At 33.6% G+C, this 19,641-nt stretch overlaps 2 protein-coding genes across 2 annotated transcripts; one reads left to right on the top strand and one right to left on the bottom strand.

Annotated features, from left to right (window-relative positions):
* Positions 1–3,319: 3,319 nt before the first annotated feature.
* On the bottom strand, positions 3,320–8,149 carry LOC106445873 (condensin complex subunit 3). The gene is made up of 12 exons (XM_013887516.3): positions 7,673–8,149; positions 7,309–7,512; positions 7,073–7,218; positions 6,686–6,954; positions 6,513–6,610; positions 5,958–6,105; positions 5,434–5,873; positions 4,805–5,319; positions 4,660–4,720; positions 4,318–4,560; positions 3,970–4,231; positions 3,320–3,816 (listed from the first exon to the last, which is right to left on the bottom strand). Exons 1-12 carry the CDS (start codon positions 8,063–8,065, stop codon positions 3,488–3,490), a joined length of 3,108 nt encoding a protein of 1,035 aa, XP_013742970.2. The 5' UTR covers positions 8,066–8,149; the 3' UTR covers positions 3,320–3,487.
* A 4,591-nt stretch (positions 8,150–12,740) lies between these two features.
* On the top strand, positions 12,741–16,146 carry LOC106448187 (phosphomethylethanolamine N-methyltransferase-like). Its single transcript, XM_048778107.1, has 9 exons — positions 12,741–12,752; positions 14,298–14,435; positions 14,559–14,627; positions 14,954–15,064; positions 15,169–15,310; positions 15,389–15,669; positions 15,744–15,905; positions 15,985–16,038; positions 16,132–16,146. The coding sequence occupies exons 1-9, from the start codon at positions 12,741–12,743 to the stop codon at positions 16,144–16,146; spliced, it is 984 nt and encodes a 327-aa protein (XP_048634064.1).
* The last annotated feature ends 3,495 nt before the right edge of the window (positions 16,147–19,641 follow it).

Here is a 19,641-nt window from a genome sequence, read left to right as displayed (position 1 = left end):
TGATAATATCAAAACCAAATAAATCACTGTTCCAAAAGTCGATTAATTAGAATGTTTTAAACAGTCGATTAACTAGAATTTCATATTGTTTATTCGGAGTAACCATAGTATAAGAAAACCATATCATAGGCAAACAAATATAACAGAAAAAAACTTATACTAAACGCAGACAAGCGTTTTGCACTTTATAATTTTGAAAATAAAACATCTTTTACATAAAGAAGAATTGCACATGTGATAAATTTAAAATATGACTTTTGTGATAATCAGACATTAAGGTATATTCACAGTTTTCATATTTTCTTTGTTAGAGTTTAGATCAAGAATATTAAAACAATATGTTAATATCAAAAATGGCTTTGGCCCCAAAAATGATATTATCTAAACTAAGATATATAGTTTTGGGTTTTCGAACCAGCTACAACCCAGATGAGTCTAGATCCAAAACATCTAAAGCCCAAAACATATGCCAAAAATGAATTTATCTTTTTGTAAAATTGACTCAAAACTCAAAGTCAACCACAAAGCTAACTTATGTTTTTTTGGAAAAAAATTTTTGCCCTATTCACCCCACAAGTTCATATTATTCACGAAAATGCCATTAAATTTTTTTTGAAAATGGTTTTTTTACTCTCTCAACCTCATCATCTTCAAGTATTTACAAGATCGTCATTGCCATCAATACACCAACCACCAAGAACAACCAATTTGAAACTCTTAATGCACCTCAAATCGATTTACACTCATTATTTCTTAATTCTTATGAACTAAAAACAATATATCTTTCACTTTCTCTCCATATTCATCCAAAAATATCCAAGATTTTTATTCTAAATTTTTTATTGTTCATTGAGCCATTGAAGGTTATGATTCTTGGTGGGTCACTTTTGTTTGAGATTTTGGGTGCTTGGAGAAAACTTTTATGTGCTAAACAAGTTATCTCACTGATTGAAACTATAAAATCAGTTTTTTTTTTCATATATGTTTGCCAAGACGACTTTCGGGTAAGTCTTCTGGTTGTAGACGACTTACATGGAAGTTTTATGGTCAATACAAAGGTTAGTTTTGCAATTGACTTTTAAATGTGTTTTTAGAGACGACTTCGTCCATCTTTGTTTGTTAAAAAAAAATTCGAGACGACTTCCATGTAAGTCGTCTAGGATAAACGGGTTAGTTTTGCATTTGACCAGATTGTGTTAGAAATTTGACTTTTCGTGGACGACTTACACATAAATCGTCCAGTAGAAAATTAAAAATCAATGTTTTGTTATATCTAGACGACTTTCATGTAAGTCGTCTCAGGTTAGTTTTGCAATTGAAAAATTAAACAGAAAAAAAAATTCTAGACGACTTACACGAAAGTCATCCATGATTTTATTCCGAGATTCTGGTCAAACCTTATTTATCTTAGACGACTTCCATGTAAGTCGTTGGACGGGCTTACAATATCTCAAAAGACTTTCCTGGACATCGTCTAGACGACTTACAATATCTCAGAAGACTCATAAGATTTTATGGGGCTATATTCATAAAAATGAATTCTGTTTTTTAGTTTGGTCACAAGATACTGGTTGTAATTTCACGAGACTTTTAGATTAGTTTTGCATTTGATTCAAGTTTGGGTATAATTTTGCATTTAAAATCAAATTTTGAGTCATATTTGGCAAATTGTCATTTACCCAAAATACTAATTTATTTATCTATATAATTAAGCTCAAACTTGGTACTTGGGTTAGGCGAACTCATACTACTTACTGCAACCTTAATTGACATGTCCACATTCTGTGCAGGGGATCCGCGTGATAAACGTCGAGATTGACGGGGGATCGTTAAGGAGATTATACTTAAGATGATAGAGTCAGTGAGTGAGAAAAAATGTAAGTTGGGGTTGAGAGGAGGGCTTTCAGAGACCTTGGACGCATTGTGGAGGAACAGTGGAACTGGTACGAGACCTGCTAGTACATATTCGTTAAGGGTCTGCTTTAGAAGCTCTAATGAAAGGTATGAAAATGGAAAGTAAGATGGTGTTATTTCCTGATTTATACAGTTTTCCCATTACCATCTGATAGTTTAGTTTATTTTGGATCGGATAAGGTGAATAATGGGTGTGTGTAGCTTATTCTCAAAGCTTTCCATTACCGTTTCTTGTTTCACTCAATCAATGTTTTCTTAAAGCTTTTAGATTGTCTGGTTTCTTTGAGGTTGATTGTTTGCAGATTCTGCACTAGTTTCTGGTTTTTGCTTCCTTTAACTCTTTCCTTCTCAAAAACCAAAATCACTATTTTATTGGATTCTCCTTATGAAAAGCTACGTACAAAAACAAAAAAAATGATTTTTTTCTTTTATTTTCTGTTAACTAATTTTAGCTAAATTTTTTTTGGTCAAAATTTTTAGATAAAGCAAACGTAAACCATAAATAATGTATCCAAGTGTCGAGTTTTAGGAAGCTTGCTGATCATACACATTTCATTTCTATTTTTAATTATATGATTAATAATTTTATTTGATTAATATTTAGTTATATAATTTATCTATTTTAAAATTTCATTTTTTTTTGTTTTTTTATACATTTTATTCATTAAGGGTATAAACGATATTAACCACTCTAACTTTTAACGTGAGAGCTCAATTCTGAAAATTTACTTCGCAAATAATAGTATAGATAAATAAATAAATAAATAAATATATATATTATATATATATATATATATAATATAGTTATGGTTATTTTTATTTTAAAAATTATGGATGTACACATTTTACTTTTTGTTTTTAAAATATTTTTTTAATTATGTATGCTTTGATGATAGTATTTTATTTTTTATTTTTCAATAATAGATATTTTACTATCATAACATTTAAAATTTATTATTTTTAAAAGCAAAAACCAGAAACTAAAAACCAAAAACCAAAAACCAAAATCAAAACCACCAATCAAGTTTTTCAAAAAACCAAAATCTACTGCAAAATCAAAAACCAAAAATCAAAAACCAAAAACTAAAAACCAAAAACCAAAAGCCAGAAACCAAAAACCAAAATCTAGAATCTAACAAAACAATCATCACCTTTATCTTTCTGATGAGTAGATTTCTCAAGACGCTGGTGCTGAGCTTGACTGCAAACACTTGTATTGAAATTTTGAAAATGAAGAGCCTGTTATGCACAGGAGAGGAAGTGAAGAATAGTATAAATAGATACATGTTGTAATTTGGTGGTCCATGCTTGATATTTTCTAGTGTGGAAGAGCCCACATTTCATCTCCTATTACTATGAGATCGCGAGTGGAACAATAAAGGTGAAGAGATAAAGGAGTTCAAAGTTACGATCATAACAAATCCAAGATTTGCTAAATTAACTAAAACTCGTACATAACAAGCAACGGATTGGTCACAACTAACACATAACAAGCATTGATGCTATACCCAAACACATAAACTTAAGAAACCAAAATATTCTTTGGTAACAGACGTACAAACAACCTCTATTCTCATTCATCAGATTCATCTGAATCCTCTGCCGTAACATCAGATGAACCTTCTTCTTCCTCAATTACCTCATCTGTATCTCTCTCTTTCACTTTGCTTGCCATTATTTTGGCTAAAGCAGCAGTTTTACTTGCCCTGTGTGACCGGGTCATCAAAATATTAGGAGCAGAAGGTGGAGGAGATGTTTCTTCTTCATCTTCTTCATCAGAGGATTCTTCAATCCTCCTTACTCGTCTTCTTGAAGGAGCTGGTCTTGTTGAGCAAGGAGCAGGTGTCTGTGGTACTGTTACAGGTGCAGTGATGTCCAGGTCGTAATTTACTCCTAGTGATTCTGTAAATAACCATTACAAAGAAACAAACAATCAAAGACAGACTATATCACTTTTAACTATCTAGCTTTATATATAAATAAATCCAAAGATTTTAGTCTACCATCTTATAAAGTCTAAAATGTTTAATGTACAAAGGCAAAAGATCAACGTACCAAAGATGGACTTTGCTTCATCTTGTGAAAGCTCCTCGCTTGGAGTAGAATCCAAAGAATTTAGATGTTCGAGCACCAGTTTCACTTCCTTAAGAAGGTCCTTCTCTGAGCATACAGAATCTGCGACTCGGCTTAAAAGATTTTTCATCAACTTCATTACATTTTGTTCTGATGATTTTAGATTGAGCAGCACAAGTGTTTTGCATAGTGCTAAAACATATGCCTTCTCAGCTGCAGTCTTCTTTGCCTTGAAGCTCACCATCTGTAGGAAACAATATTATCAAAGGGGACTTCTTAGCCAACTATGACGGGAAAAGAGATTCTACCCATCAAAGGAATATAACTAACCTCGATGGCTATGCGTATGGCTAACCCTTCTTCTGTACGGTCTAGTGGAGGCTGGATAGATTCTTCCAGTGAGTCTGGTGATTTGTATAGTGGGGTTTGCATCATCTGCACCATAAATCTTGATGCTTGAACTGCACGCTTGCGTTGATTTGATACGACGTATGAAGAGTTTTTAGAGTTTCCATCATCAATCCCAGGCCACATTGAACGTATGAGAGGCACAAAAGCCTTTGACACGTATCCCTACATCACATGCCAAATAATTAAGCTGACAACTATATAAAACTAATCAACATATGAACAAACACGTCTTTCTTAAGGACATATCATGATCTTTGTTACCTTATGCTTTTCCGAGAGGGAAGCGTAGTGCTCGAAGAAGACAGATAAACACTGTTTGAACCTGGACAATAGTTAAGCAGAGCAAATCATTAGTGGATATTCTGATGACAAAAGTTATCAATCGAACAAAACGGGATCCCTATACCTGAGTTGTTCCTTTGATTCCTCGCTGAAGTATAATGAAATCAGCTTGACCAAAACAAAAGGATATAAAGATGCAGGCAAGTTTGGAAACTTCTCTCCTAGAAGAAGAAGTTTCGCAAATCCCTCCCCGACAGTTGCTTTAACCGACTCATTCTCAGTGCTCTCTGTGTATGCTCTCCAGTCCTCGCTTTCAAGTCCAGCATACAACAGATCGAGCATCTTAAAGTTTAAATCTTCTTCGGCATTGGACAAGTCGACAGGTACAAAATCAATGTTCTCGTCCTCAAATTGTGACAAGAGATCTTGTCCCATTGCCTTATCAACTTCGGCTGGGCTATGCCACATCCCAAGATCCAGTAGTGCTTTGGAAGCCATAATACTAATCGGAGGAGGGCTTCTACAAAAAGCTACCCGTAGCTGCCTTACTAGCTCTTCGCTAGGTTTCTTTTCTAACAAACCAAACAGACCGAGGCACTTTATTGCAATCCTTTGCACATCCAAGTGAGTGTGTTTTGCCTGCATTAAACGAATCATATCAGAAAGAGTATTTGTTTGTGCAGTGTCAAAGAAAGCTGGACAGTGACAAAATGATGACCAGGTTCTGTAATGTAAACAGAGTAGAAAACATACCCCTGGAAGCAACAAAGCGTGCAATATCTCTTCTGATTCAATAGCCTTCTCTCGCAGTGAATGTAAAGATTCTCCATTTTCCAAGAGAAGACTTGTCAGAGAAAGCATGTGCATCCACTGCAAGAAATCCGCAGTCCTTTCCCTACAAGGTCTGGCTAGTTCTTCAACAACAACAAGTATAAGTTGTTCATATTCTCCAGGGGCAGAATGAACTTTCTTAGCTAATTTGGACACTGCATCAGCCCAATCTTTATCACCACCAAGGTTTATACCGTCTCCAATTACAATACTATTACCATCCTCATCTAATTCTTGCTCAAAAGGTCTATGGAGTAGCTCCTGGACAAATGAACTTGCAGTCTTGTGGAGCATAGCGTCAGAGAAATCAAGCATTGTGCCCAGCAATAAGAGTTGCCGCGAAGCAAAGTGATGATTCGGTCCTGAAAGTTTTATGTAAGCAGAAGGTAACTAACTCCCAGACAAAAACAGCTAAGTTTTGGTATTAAAAATTTATCTGGACTCACCAGCTTCTATATGAGCTTTAACTAGAACAACATAATCAGAAACTGATGCAGGAAGAATTCTTTCCAGCAAATCATTAGCATCTGAAGCTTCGGCTGCGTAAACTGCTGCCTCAGCTCCCATCGCAGTAGCAGCATCAGAACCCTTTGCCTGTGTAACATCTCGATCATCATTAGTGTGACCCGCATATAAAACCAACAATCGGAGAATATAAATCATTACACGAACCAATAATATATCATATGCTAGCTAGTAGACTATATATATTCTAAGAGGATTTTGAGTAAGCTCATGCACATCCTAGAGATCATATCTGCGTTTAAGGAAAGGTGAAGCAAACTGACAAAAGATGTTTTATTGTTATGATAGTATTGATTTCTTTTAACTTTTTGTTTTGTTTGAGATCTTACGATGTATCTGAAAATCCAGTTTAAGCACATTATCATTCACTGAAGCTAAATAGTATATTTTCAGAATTTGTAGCTTCACAAAAATCTTATTTGAAGCATAAGAATACCTAACCTCAGTAACGAATAGCTAGTACGCTGCAAACTTACTTGAGCGCTTTTGTGCAACTTCCTGCATATAATCCTCCAGTAAAGAGCAATCTCCGGCTCCATAAGTTGGATGCTGGGCGTAGAACATGTACTCTCATCTAACACATGTATAAGAAATATAAGGCAATGCAGAAAAAGCAAATTACACATATATAGTCCAGACTTCAACAGACCTCTAGCTTCACCATCAGCTGACGATATGTACTGCTGGATGCTTTTATCATCACTCGGCATTATCAGTCCTTCACTTAACAGAACCTCCAAAGCTGACTCTGCTACAGATTCATAGGTTTCAACATCGAGGTACTTTAGAAAGTCGATGGGATCTCCCTGACAAGAGTTTGACAGCCATTGATCTTTCATTAGCTTCAAACATTCCTTTGAAACATTTACAGCGCGATCAGCAAGCCCTCTTTCCAGAATTGTTGTCCTAAGCTTGATACTAAAGCAGGGAAATAAAAGAAATTTGTCAACAAGGCTAACTGTGGAACGAAAGCATAGAACTCATCTTCAGAGGTCAAATGAGGAATAAAGCGACAAAGTTCTAAGCTTCAATTCACCTTAGACTCTGAAGGGGAACTTTATTAGCGAGAACAGAGTAAGCTGCTTTGCGGACTGATTCATTAACATCGAGGGTGCAATCGATGATTGCTTGGGTGGTCGCATTAGAAGGAGGCAGTGAAAGAACAATTGTTTTGCGTACCTCCTGAATGAAAAGCATTTAGCAATATAATAAGACTTTGATGATAGCAAAGAAGAATTAGAAATGGTACAAGGAAGGTAAGAAACTTTTTACCGGGTTCTGTTCGAGAGGAAGGACCTCAAGGAGCAAATCAAGAATGTCAGTATTATCAGGATCATTCACAAAACGTGAAAGAGACCTGACAGCAAAGGTACGGATGACAGGGACTTTGTCCCGCACCCTCACCATCATACACTCTATTACTTCGTCCCACAGCTCATCCCCCACTTCCACTTCATCTGGCAGCCTCAGTATTATCTGCAAACCAATCCAAAGTTCATAACTTTTCTGTTTCTAAGTTTAATTAAGGGCAAACTCCAATTCATTCAATAGCAAATACAATACGTGGAGAATCTTTGATTTTAATTCAAAATGACATTTTTTCTCAATTAGAGGAGAAAGAACCTTTGATTAATACCTCGGAGATGATGTGGCACGCCCTGAACCTAGCGTTTCTGTTGGCAGCAACAGAGCCAGGAATCAAAAACCTGAGGAACTCATCGAGAAACTCGTCGCAATCGGAATCGCCACCATCCGAACTGCTACGAAGGCAAGCGAATTCCGCCACGAAGCGCACGATGCGCTCTGCTGCGGCGGTTCTCCGTTGCGCCGCGGCGAAAAGAGGGGTTAGGGTTTTGAAAAACACCGAGGAGAATCGACGGATAGATGACGACTCGTCGGAGCGGCGGAGGGCGGCTAGCTCCTTGAGCTTCCGGTTATGAGTGGCGTACGAAGTGCGAGTGTCGTTCAGGATCTTGGCGATCTTGTGGAGGAGATGGAGATCTGAAGCGGTTTCAGATTCTTCGCCCATGTTCACAGAGAAATTTGAATTCTCGAATCAACGCTCTTCCTTGTGAATATGAGAGTTTTCTTTTCTTAATTTAAATTAAAAAAAAAAAAAAGTTATGTGAGACTTTAGAGATCTATGGGGTTATTTCAAGCTTTCAAAATTTTCAATGAGCGGGAAATTGTGGGTATTTATTTTTTATATTGAATTGATCTTTTTCTTCAATGTCTAAAATAATATATTTTTCTGAAATAGAAAAAAAAAAACAACCCTTTTAGCAAAGAACAAATTAGTTCAATATACTGAAAAGAGTGGGATACCATTGAAATGGGGGAAAATGGTAATGATAGAGGAAAGAAAATTAAAGGGAAATAGGGTATGGAATGCAAATAGGAGGTAAGTTATGTGTATGGAGTACAAATTCTCTTTAGCAAATGATAAAAAACTATTCAACTATGTTGATAGACAAAGTGATATCATTTTGTTCACTAAACCCGATACAGCGGTTGACTAACGATTTGTTATTTAACGTAGGTTTCAGATTTGCAAAAGCAGTTTCATAGGAAATTTTAATTTAAATTCAGTTGGATCATATTTAAGCATAGATAGTTGTTCAAGCCATATTAAACACGATTAAGATTGTTGGGGTCGTAATATGTCAGTTTCCAAGATAAGAAGAGGAGAATCATGCAAGTAAATAAAATTGTGTTACTTTAGTTCATTTTTAGTATATATATATATATATTTATTTATCGATAACTGAGGAATATAACCAAATTTTTATTAATCTAAATCATATGAAGACAATATATGCTGGAGAAAGAATATTGGGACAATAGGTTGGTATTTTGTTTAGTTTTAACAGAACATCCATTTTATTACCATTCAAATCCTAGATTTATTTTTCTATTAAAATTAACACACAAAAATATTTTACTAAATAATTAGATATTCAGTATGGAGCAAAAAAGTCTCAAGATAAAAAGAAGAGAATCATGTAAGTAATATTGAACAAAAAGTTTACAAGATATCATTAATATTTTTACATCACAAGAACTGGATTGACCAATGGTTCATTAATGCTTCTAAACCAAGAGAAACAGAGCCTAAAGCATCTTGGTTCAGTGGTTTGACTAAGAGTTTGTTAATGCTTATACGCAAAATTTCAATTCTCGTAGAAGTCGAATTATGCAGAATATTGAAGAAAAAGCTTACGAAAGAAATACCATCAGAAATTGATCTCGTATGACGGCTCAGAATAATGCAGCCAGACGTGAATCCTCATAAAACAAGTAGAATTATTAGTTGTATTATTGTCTATGTAACTTTTTCATAATTTATAATAACATAATTAACCGGTGTCAAAAAATGATGAGATATTACCAAAAACACATATATCTTATTTTGGTATTAAGACACATATGTTTTAAACGAATTAACCATATCAAAATGAATCAAATATATAAAAAACATTAATAGATATTTAAGTTACAAATATTTAAATAATAGTAATATAATTAAAAAAAATTAACTTAATACATATATATATTATAAATCATATTAGATATTATAACGTTATTAGTCTTCTAAATAATGCTATATGTAAAAATATGTTTATCTTCAAGAAAGAGAGATTTTCATAACTACCAAAATCATTAATGGGTAAAATAAAAGTAACTAACATGAGTCTCTAACAAACCAACATCTTCTCTCGAGGGTATTCGGCAACGAGATCAAGCATCTTCTCTCTCTCATGTAGCCAGTGTCAAGAGTAATCACATCCACTTAGGGAGAATCGAGACTCAAAACCTCAGAAAATGTCAGCTCCTATATGATTCACAACTTGTATGTTTCTAATATGTGTATGTTTTTGTTTGTTTCAAGTAATTTTTTATTTTGTTTTTCTGTTATAAAATCAAAGAAAATTGGTTTAGACTTGTCATTTGAATAATTCGATCTGAACCCAAAAATTAATTGAAAAGAAAACTGAATAGTAATGAAAAATTATTTGCCATTGACTGACCATGCTGCTTTGTAGAACTCCATAGGATAGCCATCTGGACCTGCTTCTGGCATACAGAATAAAACTTCTTTGAATATCAGCAGCCAAGACCGGCTTGATAAGCAGGCTTGCATCTCCTTTTGAGCAGCGATAATCAATCGGTTATGTAGAATCTCTATATAATTCATGTCATATCCTCAGTAAGGATCTCCTGATGGTATTTCTAGCATTTCTGAATTTTGGTTACCTTGTGAAAGAATTAGGGTTCACGCCGCCTAATCCCAACCATTGGATCTTTGATTTATGATAGTAACATTATGTCTTAATCACTGATATATAGTGCTAGTATTCTCGGGTATCTAAGGCTGCTTTAAACGTAGAGGTTTCTGCATTACTTCATTTTCCTTAATGCATAGGTCATTATAGGTTGACTTAACTCACTCAAGAAGATAACCAAACATATCCATGTTAAGTCCATGCAACTCAGCCTTAAACAATAGCTTAATATGAAACTTCTTGAGACAAGAATGGTATAAAAGCTTAAAATTGTTCCAAACCTGTGAAACCACATTCACTACAAGAAAATAGCTTGTTTTTTACGGATGATTTCGATGGAGATCCGTCGGAAAAGCCATTTCCGACGAATTTCTGACGATAAAAATCGTCGGTCTCATCTCATCGTAAAACAAAAATTTTGTCGGAATTTCGTCGGGTTTTCTGACAAATATCCAATGAAATTTCGATGGACATATTTTCGACGAAATTCCAACGGAAAATTTTGGACGAAATTCCAACGGAAAATTTTGGACGAAATTCTGATGGACACATTTCCAACAAAATTTTCATGGACACATTTTAGACGAAATTCTGATGGACACATTTTCAACAAAATTCTCATGGATATATTTTAGACGAAATCATGACGAATATATTATGATATCTATCGGAAATTTTATAAATTATTAAAAATAAATTAAAAACATTATTTAAAATATAAAATTTAAATTAATTAAATACAAAAATTTTAAAATAAAATTTAAAATTAGAAAAACGTTTTTGTAATATAATTATTTTAAAAATCGTTTATAAAAAATGTTTTTATAAATTTTTAAAAACATAAAACGTTTTATAAATTGAAAATATATTAAGACAAAAATAAAACGTTTTAATAAATTAAAAAAAAAACATTTTTGTAATTGAAACCGTTTTCTAAAAATTGAAAAACGTTTTAATTAAATCTGAAAAAACGCAAAAGCCTTTTATAGATTGAAAAGGTTTTTAAAAAAGTGAAAACCGTTTTTATAAACTTTTAAAACCAGAAAACGTTTTATAAATTATAACAAACTTAAAATTTTTTTATGAAAACTTAAAATGTTTTATAAAAAAACTTAAAACGTTTAATAAAATCATAAAAAGGTTTTAAATTTTTTTAAAAAAAAATTAAACTTTCAAAAATTATAAAAACTCCAAAAAGGTTTTAAATTTTGAATTTTTTTTTATAAAATAATAATGAAACTTAATAAATTTCACAAACGAAAAATTAAATAAACAAACCACAAAATCACAATCAAAACCTATCTAAACCACAACCTAACAACAAAATCTAACATCTAATTCATAAAATTCTTCATCCTAACATATATCCAACATTCGAAACCTAAAATTCACAATTTGACAGTCAAAAAGTAACATAAGTCAAATGAGAAAAGGAAAGAGATGACTTACATAATTTGTGAGGTGGATTTGAGGAGTTTAAGGCTTAGAATCGCCGGATTAAAGAGAGAGAGAGAGAATCAGAGAGAATTTTTGTGTGTTTAGAGAGAGAGAGAGAAAGAGAGAGGAGAAATGAGGAAGAAGAAGAGGTTTACGTTTTTATATTAAAAAATTTCTGACATATTACGTTCGTCGGAAAATCGTCAAAATTTTTTATTTTGGCGCTTTGCAAAAAATTAGGCGGTTTTTTTGGGGGCAAATTTCAATTTCCCACGAATATATCATTTTTGTCAAAAATTCGTCGGAATATACCATATTCGTCAGAAATTTCTGACGGATTTCCAACGAATTACATATTGGGATTTCAAAACATAACAAAAATAGACCGATAATAACCATTGATACTAAATTGATGATTTTTAGGGGTTTATAGTCTTCATAATGTTTGAAACACACACAAATTAAAGATTGTAAGATGGATCACCATTAAGTATTTGCAAGTGTATAAGTGTTAACGAGCAAGGTTATATATATTTGTCGATGCATCTATCGCAAGAATATATATATATATATATATATATATATATCTTTAAATAATTGAGGTATTATTAACCCACATCATATTTATCACTTAATATATGTCATGGTAATTTTGTAGGTATCCAGTTTAACATTTATTTTGAATATTTCTTATCTAAAATGCAAGTTTATCGGAAATTCTTCGAAAATTTATGACGAGTTTTCTACGAAATTTTTTCAATTTGTCGGAAATTTCCTAGGAAAAAATTGTCGGAAATTTCTAACGAATTTCCTACAAAATTTTTGCATTTCGTCATCAGAATTTTCTAACGAATATCTGAAGAAAACATAAACCCCAAATCTATACCCTAAATCGTTTAATCTTCCTCGGGAGTCGTCGATATTTCGTCGATTATTTCCAACAAAAGAAAATTCATCGAAAATTCCTAGGATATTTTCGACGAAATGCCGACGATGGTAAAACTTCATATTCCTCGTAAATTCGTCAGAAATCCCTCAGAAATTTCCGACGAATATTTCTTCCGTCAGAAATGACTATGTTTTCTTGTAGTGATCGGATGATCCATAAATTAGTTTTTCCGACGAATATTTTTTCCTTCAGAAATGACTATGTTTTCTTGTAGTGATTGGATGATCCATAAATTAGTAACTCCCACTACCGCCCTAGAAATTAACTATATTTCCCTTCATAACTCTCTTCTTTTAAGGGCATAGTTAGAGATACAAACAAAAGAGCTAAGGAAGGTATCTCCCCTTGATTTGTATCTCACCCAAACTGTAATCATTTGGTCACTAGTTAGAACTTGGAAAACGTCCACATCCTCGGACCAGCACATCCAAATTCTACCCAATCTATGGTGTGAATAGATACAGTTCTAACCTGGAAACGTAGCATCAAATAGCTTCTGAAAGTTTCCTTCATGGACTCGTGTCTCAATCAAACGACCAATCTATTACAATAAAATAGACTTGCCTCTCTCCTCATGAAGCCACATCAGCATGGAGAGGTGAGCATTTTAGGACACGTGGCATTGGAGGATTTTGCTACATTCGGCTGATTTTGTGCCTTGATGTGAACTGGGCCTTTTCTTTGATTTTCTGGGTTTATACATAAAATTCTCTGCAGGCCCAATGAAAGAGAGGGTTTCATCTTCTCCTTAGCTATGAGCTTTGTTTCTCAGAATTTTTCAGAAAAACTGTCGTCGATCAAGTGATTATAACGTTTCAGAAATTTAATCAGCGCTTTAACATGAGTAACCCACTCCTCCCACTCTGAAATATTCAATCAACCTCATCGCCTCCCAAAGTAAAAGACTTAACTCCGAGTATAAATCTCCAAGTTTCAAGCGATGTGCACAACTTCAACGAGATCGATAAGACAAGTTTGTTCTAATTACAACTCCAACAATTGTGAATTCCTTCATCCTCTTTGCCGATCTGAATGCCGGATGCTGTTCCAACACTGCGGAGGTTCGTTTCCAAGCTCACAATGTGAAGAAAGGCGGTGAACTCATATTGACATTTTACTATTAGAAATAGAAATAAACTTGTCGTAGTATCTATATCGATTGTCTAATCTTTCGATTTATTTCTTTCAACCAGTCGACCATTATGCAAGGGTCTGTTAGTGTGAACTGTCAACTCAGATTCAGACACCTTTCAGCGAAAATCTTTCGATTTATTTCTTTCAAACAGTCAAGACCATTTTTGTTGATGTAAAGAGAAGCAATTAAAATTCTGGTTGTATAATGCGCCCCTATCCATAGGGTTCAATGATAGCACTTCTTTTGAGAAACTAACGAAGGACGTCAAGCCCATACCTACTGATGTGCTCCTATCCATACAGTTCAATTGTTACATACTGTCCTTGATCATCTTTTTAAAACGTTGTCACCTTTTCAATTACTATATGAATCATTTTCTTTTATTGTCAAACAGTTAGTTCCCTTATTGGAGTATTTACAAAACAGAAGCCTGACTGATGTTTTTCTTTGCTATTAGGTACTCACTTTAATCCCACCATATGAAGGGAAAAGGGTGCTAGAACTTGGAGCTATCATCAGTCGTTTCACTGATGAACTGGCTCAAAAGGCTGGTGAAGTCATCGTCCTTGACTTCATCGAAATCGCCATTAAGAAGGTTTGTTTTACCACTACTTTGGTTTGGTAGCTCTTTGTATTAATTTTCTTTGTTGATGTTGTGTTCTTGTTGAATGAAAGTGTGAATGTATCTCTCTGATGTGTGCTGATGTGACATCTCCAGAAAATCGAAGATGGATCCGTTGACTTGATTTTCTCAAATTGGTTGCTCATGTATCTCTCTGATAAAGAGGTGATATCCATTTCTCATTATGTGATTCTCTTTTTACTGTAAAAGAGAAAACATTCTAAATCTTATAGATGGGATGCAGGTGAAACTTTTGGCAGAAAGAATGCTTGGATGGGTAAAGCCAGGACCATACATTTTCTTCAGAGAATCATGCTTCCATCAATCATGAGACCGCAAGCGAAAATGAAACCCCACTCACTATCGTGAACCAAGATTCTATACAAAGGTTTGTTGTCACTTGGCTCCATTCTCTCGAATCTAATGTTTTGGATGAGTTGAGCTTCTTTTTTTAGAGTGTGCTAAATTTTAAAACGTATGGTGTAATGCAGATTTTCCAGGAATGCCAAACATGTGATGCTTCTGGCAAATCATTTGAGCTCACTATGGTTTGTTGCAAATGCATTGTGGCGTATGTGAAGAACAAGAAGAATCAAAATCAGGTAACTAATTATTTTCTTTATTAGACTGTCTACTTTTGTTGTCATTTGATGGTGTACCTTATTCATTACCAAGAGGTAAAGCTTTATCGTCCATGTTATGTCAGATTTACTGGATTTGGCAAAAAGTAAGCATGGAGAATGACAAGGACTTCCGGCGTTTCTTGAACAATGTTCAATACAAGTCTAATGGGATCTTGCGATACGAGTGTGTTGTTGGGCAAGGATATGTGAGCCCTCGCGGTTTTGGTAAATCCCATTTCTAACTCTTTATCTTCATACAGACATGCGTGCCTCTTGTCTCTAAGTTGTTGTTATAATTAACAGAGACAACTAAAGAATTTGTGGCGAAGATGGAGCTGAAACTTGGACAGAAAGTCCTTGATGTTGATTGTGGTATAGGAGGAGGTGACTTCTACATGGCTGAGACTTTTGATGTTCATGTTGTCGGTATTGATCTATTGGTCAACATGATGTCTTTCGCGTTTGAGCGTGCTATTGGGCTCAACTGCTCAGTGGAATTTGAAGTCGCGGATTGCACCACAAATACATATCCTGATAACTCTTTCGACGTCATTTACAGCAGTGCCACTATTTTCCACATCCAAGTAAGCAATATTCACTCTTGAAGATTCATATCTCTTTTAAGAGTAATCATCATTTGTCTCTTTTTTCTTTCCAGGACAAGCCAGCTTTGTTTAAGACATTCTTCAAGTGGCTTAAACCAGGCGGAAGAGTTCTCATCACTGACTATTGCAAGAGTGATGAAACTCCGTCTCCATTATTCGCAGAGGTCATCAAACAAAGAGGATATGATATCCATGATGTTCAAGCCTATGAACAGGTTTGTGTTGATAATAAAACTGTATTATTATTTTCTGTTTTTGAGGGTGTTATGAATCATTAAACTTTCTTTCCTGTAGATGCTTAAAGATGCAGGCTTTGAGGATGTGATCGCTGAGGACCGTATTGATCAGGTGACTCTCACACACATACACATACATCTATACAAACATACATTTCTTTGTACAATATGCTGATTTTAACGTAAAGTATTTTTATATTCTAAGTTTGTCAAGGCCTGAGTTAGAGAAAGTGGAGAAAGAAAAGGAAGAATTTATTCATCAGCGACTTCTCAGAAGTAAAAAAACATGATCAATCAAAAAAAATCAGTTCAAGAAATTTCTCATGTTGTTAAAATCAGAGAGCTAGCATACCTAGCGACGAACCACTTGTGTACGTATATTGTCATCTAAAATTTCTCATGCAGTAAGAAATGGACAAAAACATATAAAAAGTAATCAAAGAAAATAAAGTACATCGCGTAAACAAAAGACATCTCATTATAATTTCTCGCACGAGTTACATACTCAGATTTCCTCCGAAAGTTTCCACATACTATCATGGGTTCCACACGTACACACACCAAAACAAGTTGATCCCCACAAAGGATGAGCCATCGTTTTGAAAGTTTGATTTTTCAATCATCACAAAACATTTGGCTTCTCTTGGGTTTTGTCACAAAACATCTCTCGGTGTTATCCTCAAATTGTTTGGCTTCACATGTATGTCTCTGTTTTTTTTTGTATGTTCTTTCATCTTGCTCCTGTACTGTAACATTTTACAAATGTCATCTCCTTCTTAAAGGGGAAGAAAAAAATGAATAAAATGAATGTAAAAAAACAATGAAAGGCAAAGGCCTCACAAAGTAACTTGAAAATAAAACGATGATGATCACTTTACTACTCAAAGGTAATATTCGTCTTGACACACATTACTCAAAGATTTCATTGCCAGGATCTCAAATCTGCAACATGCTTGAAACCTGAAAAAACGAAAGCGCATAATTATTGGGCTGGAACATAAAGCTAATATTTTTTTGATTGTTTTGTTCCATTTAGTTATGTAATTGTATAAGTGTTATGATGTATCATTGTTACTATGTGGAAACTGAGAATACAATATTTGATTAAATAGAAATTATATACATTCATTCAATTCAGCTAACATTAAAAGATTAAAGGATTGAGTTCTTGGAAAAACATTTGTATGTGGTTTGGTTCATCTTAATTATCAAATTATTAATGCTTATGCTACAGTTAAAATATTTTGGTTAAATTACATGAATCAATCAGGTTGTAGTTTTAGTGTAAACTCACCCGCCCGAAGGGCGGGCCAACCACTAGTGTACAATATAACAGCATTAACCTAATGTTTTAATGTCTTTTGTTACTTGGCTTATTAAACCCCACACATGTTCCAAAAAAGATTGACGCCATCAATGCTTCTTGTAGGAATTTTTCTTGTTTTGACATTGTACGTTCTGATGTTCACTACTTCTTAACCAAATCTTTGGAATTCACTATAATTTTCCTGGAACTCCTCTCCCTCTACCACGTTGAGATGAGCTCTGCTAGGTTATATCCATTGTAGTTTTATTCGTTATATCCTCACCATCTGCATACTTACTAGTGTCTCCCTCATTCCCAACAACATCAGTTGCATTCATCATTATCATCATTCTCATCCTTAATTTCACATCCTTCTTGAAATTTGGTAGTACTTCGAAACTATTCAACGGCATGCTATTCTCAGCGTCGTCCATGTCAGGACCTCCACAATCTTCTTCGATATCAAGGTAACATCTTCTTCATCAATAATTTTTTTATTCTCCTCATCTCGTTGATTGTTCTCAGAAAATTGAACCAAGTGCAGTTGGGCGGAATACAATGTTGCCGTGTCCCATAGGGTCGATCTATGCCTTCTGTCCAGATCAACATACGAGCTAGAATCATCCGACTCTAATGATGCAATAGTGATTTCTTTCCCTTTTGTTGAACGCTTACGGATCAAATATATGTGTTTTGATGAACAGACGAAGAACGAAGAGCAGATCAAATAAATCCGTAGGTAACGCGGTGTCAAATCCAAAAATAAATAAAGTTAAGGTATAGATATAAGAGTTCGAGAGTGACCAAATACTTGAGATCGTAGAAAGAAATGGAAAATGAGAAAGGAAACTCCTATTTATAAGAAAAATGGCACAAAATTTTGAAAGAGCATCATCATTAGATCTATTCAACCTAGCAGTGGAGGAGGTGTTCTACATTCCAAAGAAGCCATGATTTCATTTCCCATGAAATCGGAAATTTGATTTGATGTTAAAACAGAAAACGGTTCAAGGCTATAATTAAAGGAGAACTTGCAGCAAAAATATTCATAAACATACAAAAGTTGGCACAAGAATTAGGAATTTGATCAATTTATTCTGTTCTTACTGAATTCACTGTTTTAAGCAATTTATTTATGTTTTTCTTCGTAATCAATCATTAACTTCCAATAAAAATTTGAATAACTCACTATTAAATTCATGATTGAATCTGAAACACGCGAATTCAGATTCAACACTTATCTACATTCAAGATCAACAACTCTAAAAGATCAACACAATGTAAAAAGATCGACAGCCTAAAGAGATCAAAATGTTGACACTTCTATCAAATTAAGGATGTTTCAATACATAAAAATAATCATTTAACATCACTTAATTTAAATATTTGCATTAGTTTCAAATGATGTAAAAGAATTTTACATCACTTAAATAAATGACTCGGAAAGTGATGATGCAAATAATTTGCATCATTCTATATATAAATGATACAAAAATAATTAATATTTATATCATTAATTGTAAGTGATACTAATATGCATCAATTATACAAAATGATACCAAAATTAAATCAGTTTTTCTGAATGATGTAAGTATTAACATCAATTGAAACAATTGATTTTAATTATTTATTAATAACTGAAATCAAATTAATATCAAAACATCAAAATTATTTTAATATTTTATTCCTTATAATTACTTTTTATATTTTTATTTGTACATAATTGATGTTAAATAATATCAGTGGATAAATAAATTAAATATTCATTAATTTTTAATTGAAATACAATAAATCTTACGAAGAAGAAAAAAAACTAAAGAACAAATATAGAGAGAAACATTAAACAAGATGGAAGAAGAGGAATTCAAAGAAACATAGAAAATATTTGTAAAACAGTTAGGTGGAATTGACCATAAAGAGCTTCATGCGTTCATCAATCGAAATTCTTCTTCTTTTTATCCTCATTCCTTGTATCCATGTTTTTATCTCTAATGTCTATGTTGATGGTGTGAAACTGAATCGATTTAGCAGTGAAGTGGAGGAGATTCATCAGAAAATTCTTCATCAACTGCTATTTCTTTAGAGTTTTACTTCTTTTTAAATTTTGAGTAGACGCATCTCTTCTTATGTCTTGAGACATTCTGTTTCCAACAAATAAAAAAAAAAAGATATACTTCTTCAGAAAATTTTCACTGAATCTAAATAGCAACCCTGCATAAGAACAATACCCATCATTATGACTCATAAGACAAGAAAGTTTGAGAAACTAAAAGAGGAAGAAGAACCCATGAATGAGCATTCACAACAAAAAGACGAAGATGCTTAATTTTTGAAGTGAAGAGTTATAAAAGAAATTAAAGCTCCAATTGAATTAAAGCCATAATAATAGTAACTACTTCCGTAATCTTT

This window comes from Brassica napus, chromosome A4 (assembly GCF_020379485.1).
Source record: "Brassica napus cultivar Da-Ae chromosome A4, Da-Ae, whole genome shotgun sequence".
Taxonomy (NCBI): domain Eukaryota; kingdom Viridiplantae; phylum Streptophyta; class Magnoliopsida; order Brassicales; family Brassicaceae; genus Brassica; species Brassica napus.
This window is presented reverse-complemented; position numbering and strand designations above follow the sequence as displayed.

Bases quoted from the DNA above. Each gene is read 5' to 3' on its own strand.
- LOC106448187 (XM_048778107.1), top strand. The intron at 14,628-14,953 runs GTGATATCCATT...GGTGTAATGCAG, and splicing joins TGTATCTCTCTGATAAAGAG to ATTTTCCAGGAATGCCAAAC. The intron at 15,670-15,743 runs GTAAGCAATATT...TTTTCTTTCCAG, and splicing joins CCACTATTTTCCACATCCAA to GACAAGCCAGCTTTGTTTAA.
- LOC106445873 (XM_013887516.3), bottom strand. From the start codon at position 8,065: ATGGGCGAAGAATCTGAAACCGCTTCAGATCTCCATCTCCTCCACAAG. The intron at 7,219-7,308 runs GTAAAAAGTTTC...CTTTTCATTCAG, and splicing joins TTCCTCTCGAACAGAACCCG to GAGGTACGCAAAACAATTGT. The intron at 3,817-3,969 runs GTACGTTGATCT...GGTTATTTACAG, and splicing joins TGAAGCAAAGTCCATCTTTG to AATCACTAGGAGTAAATTAC.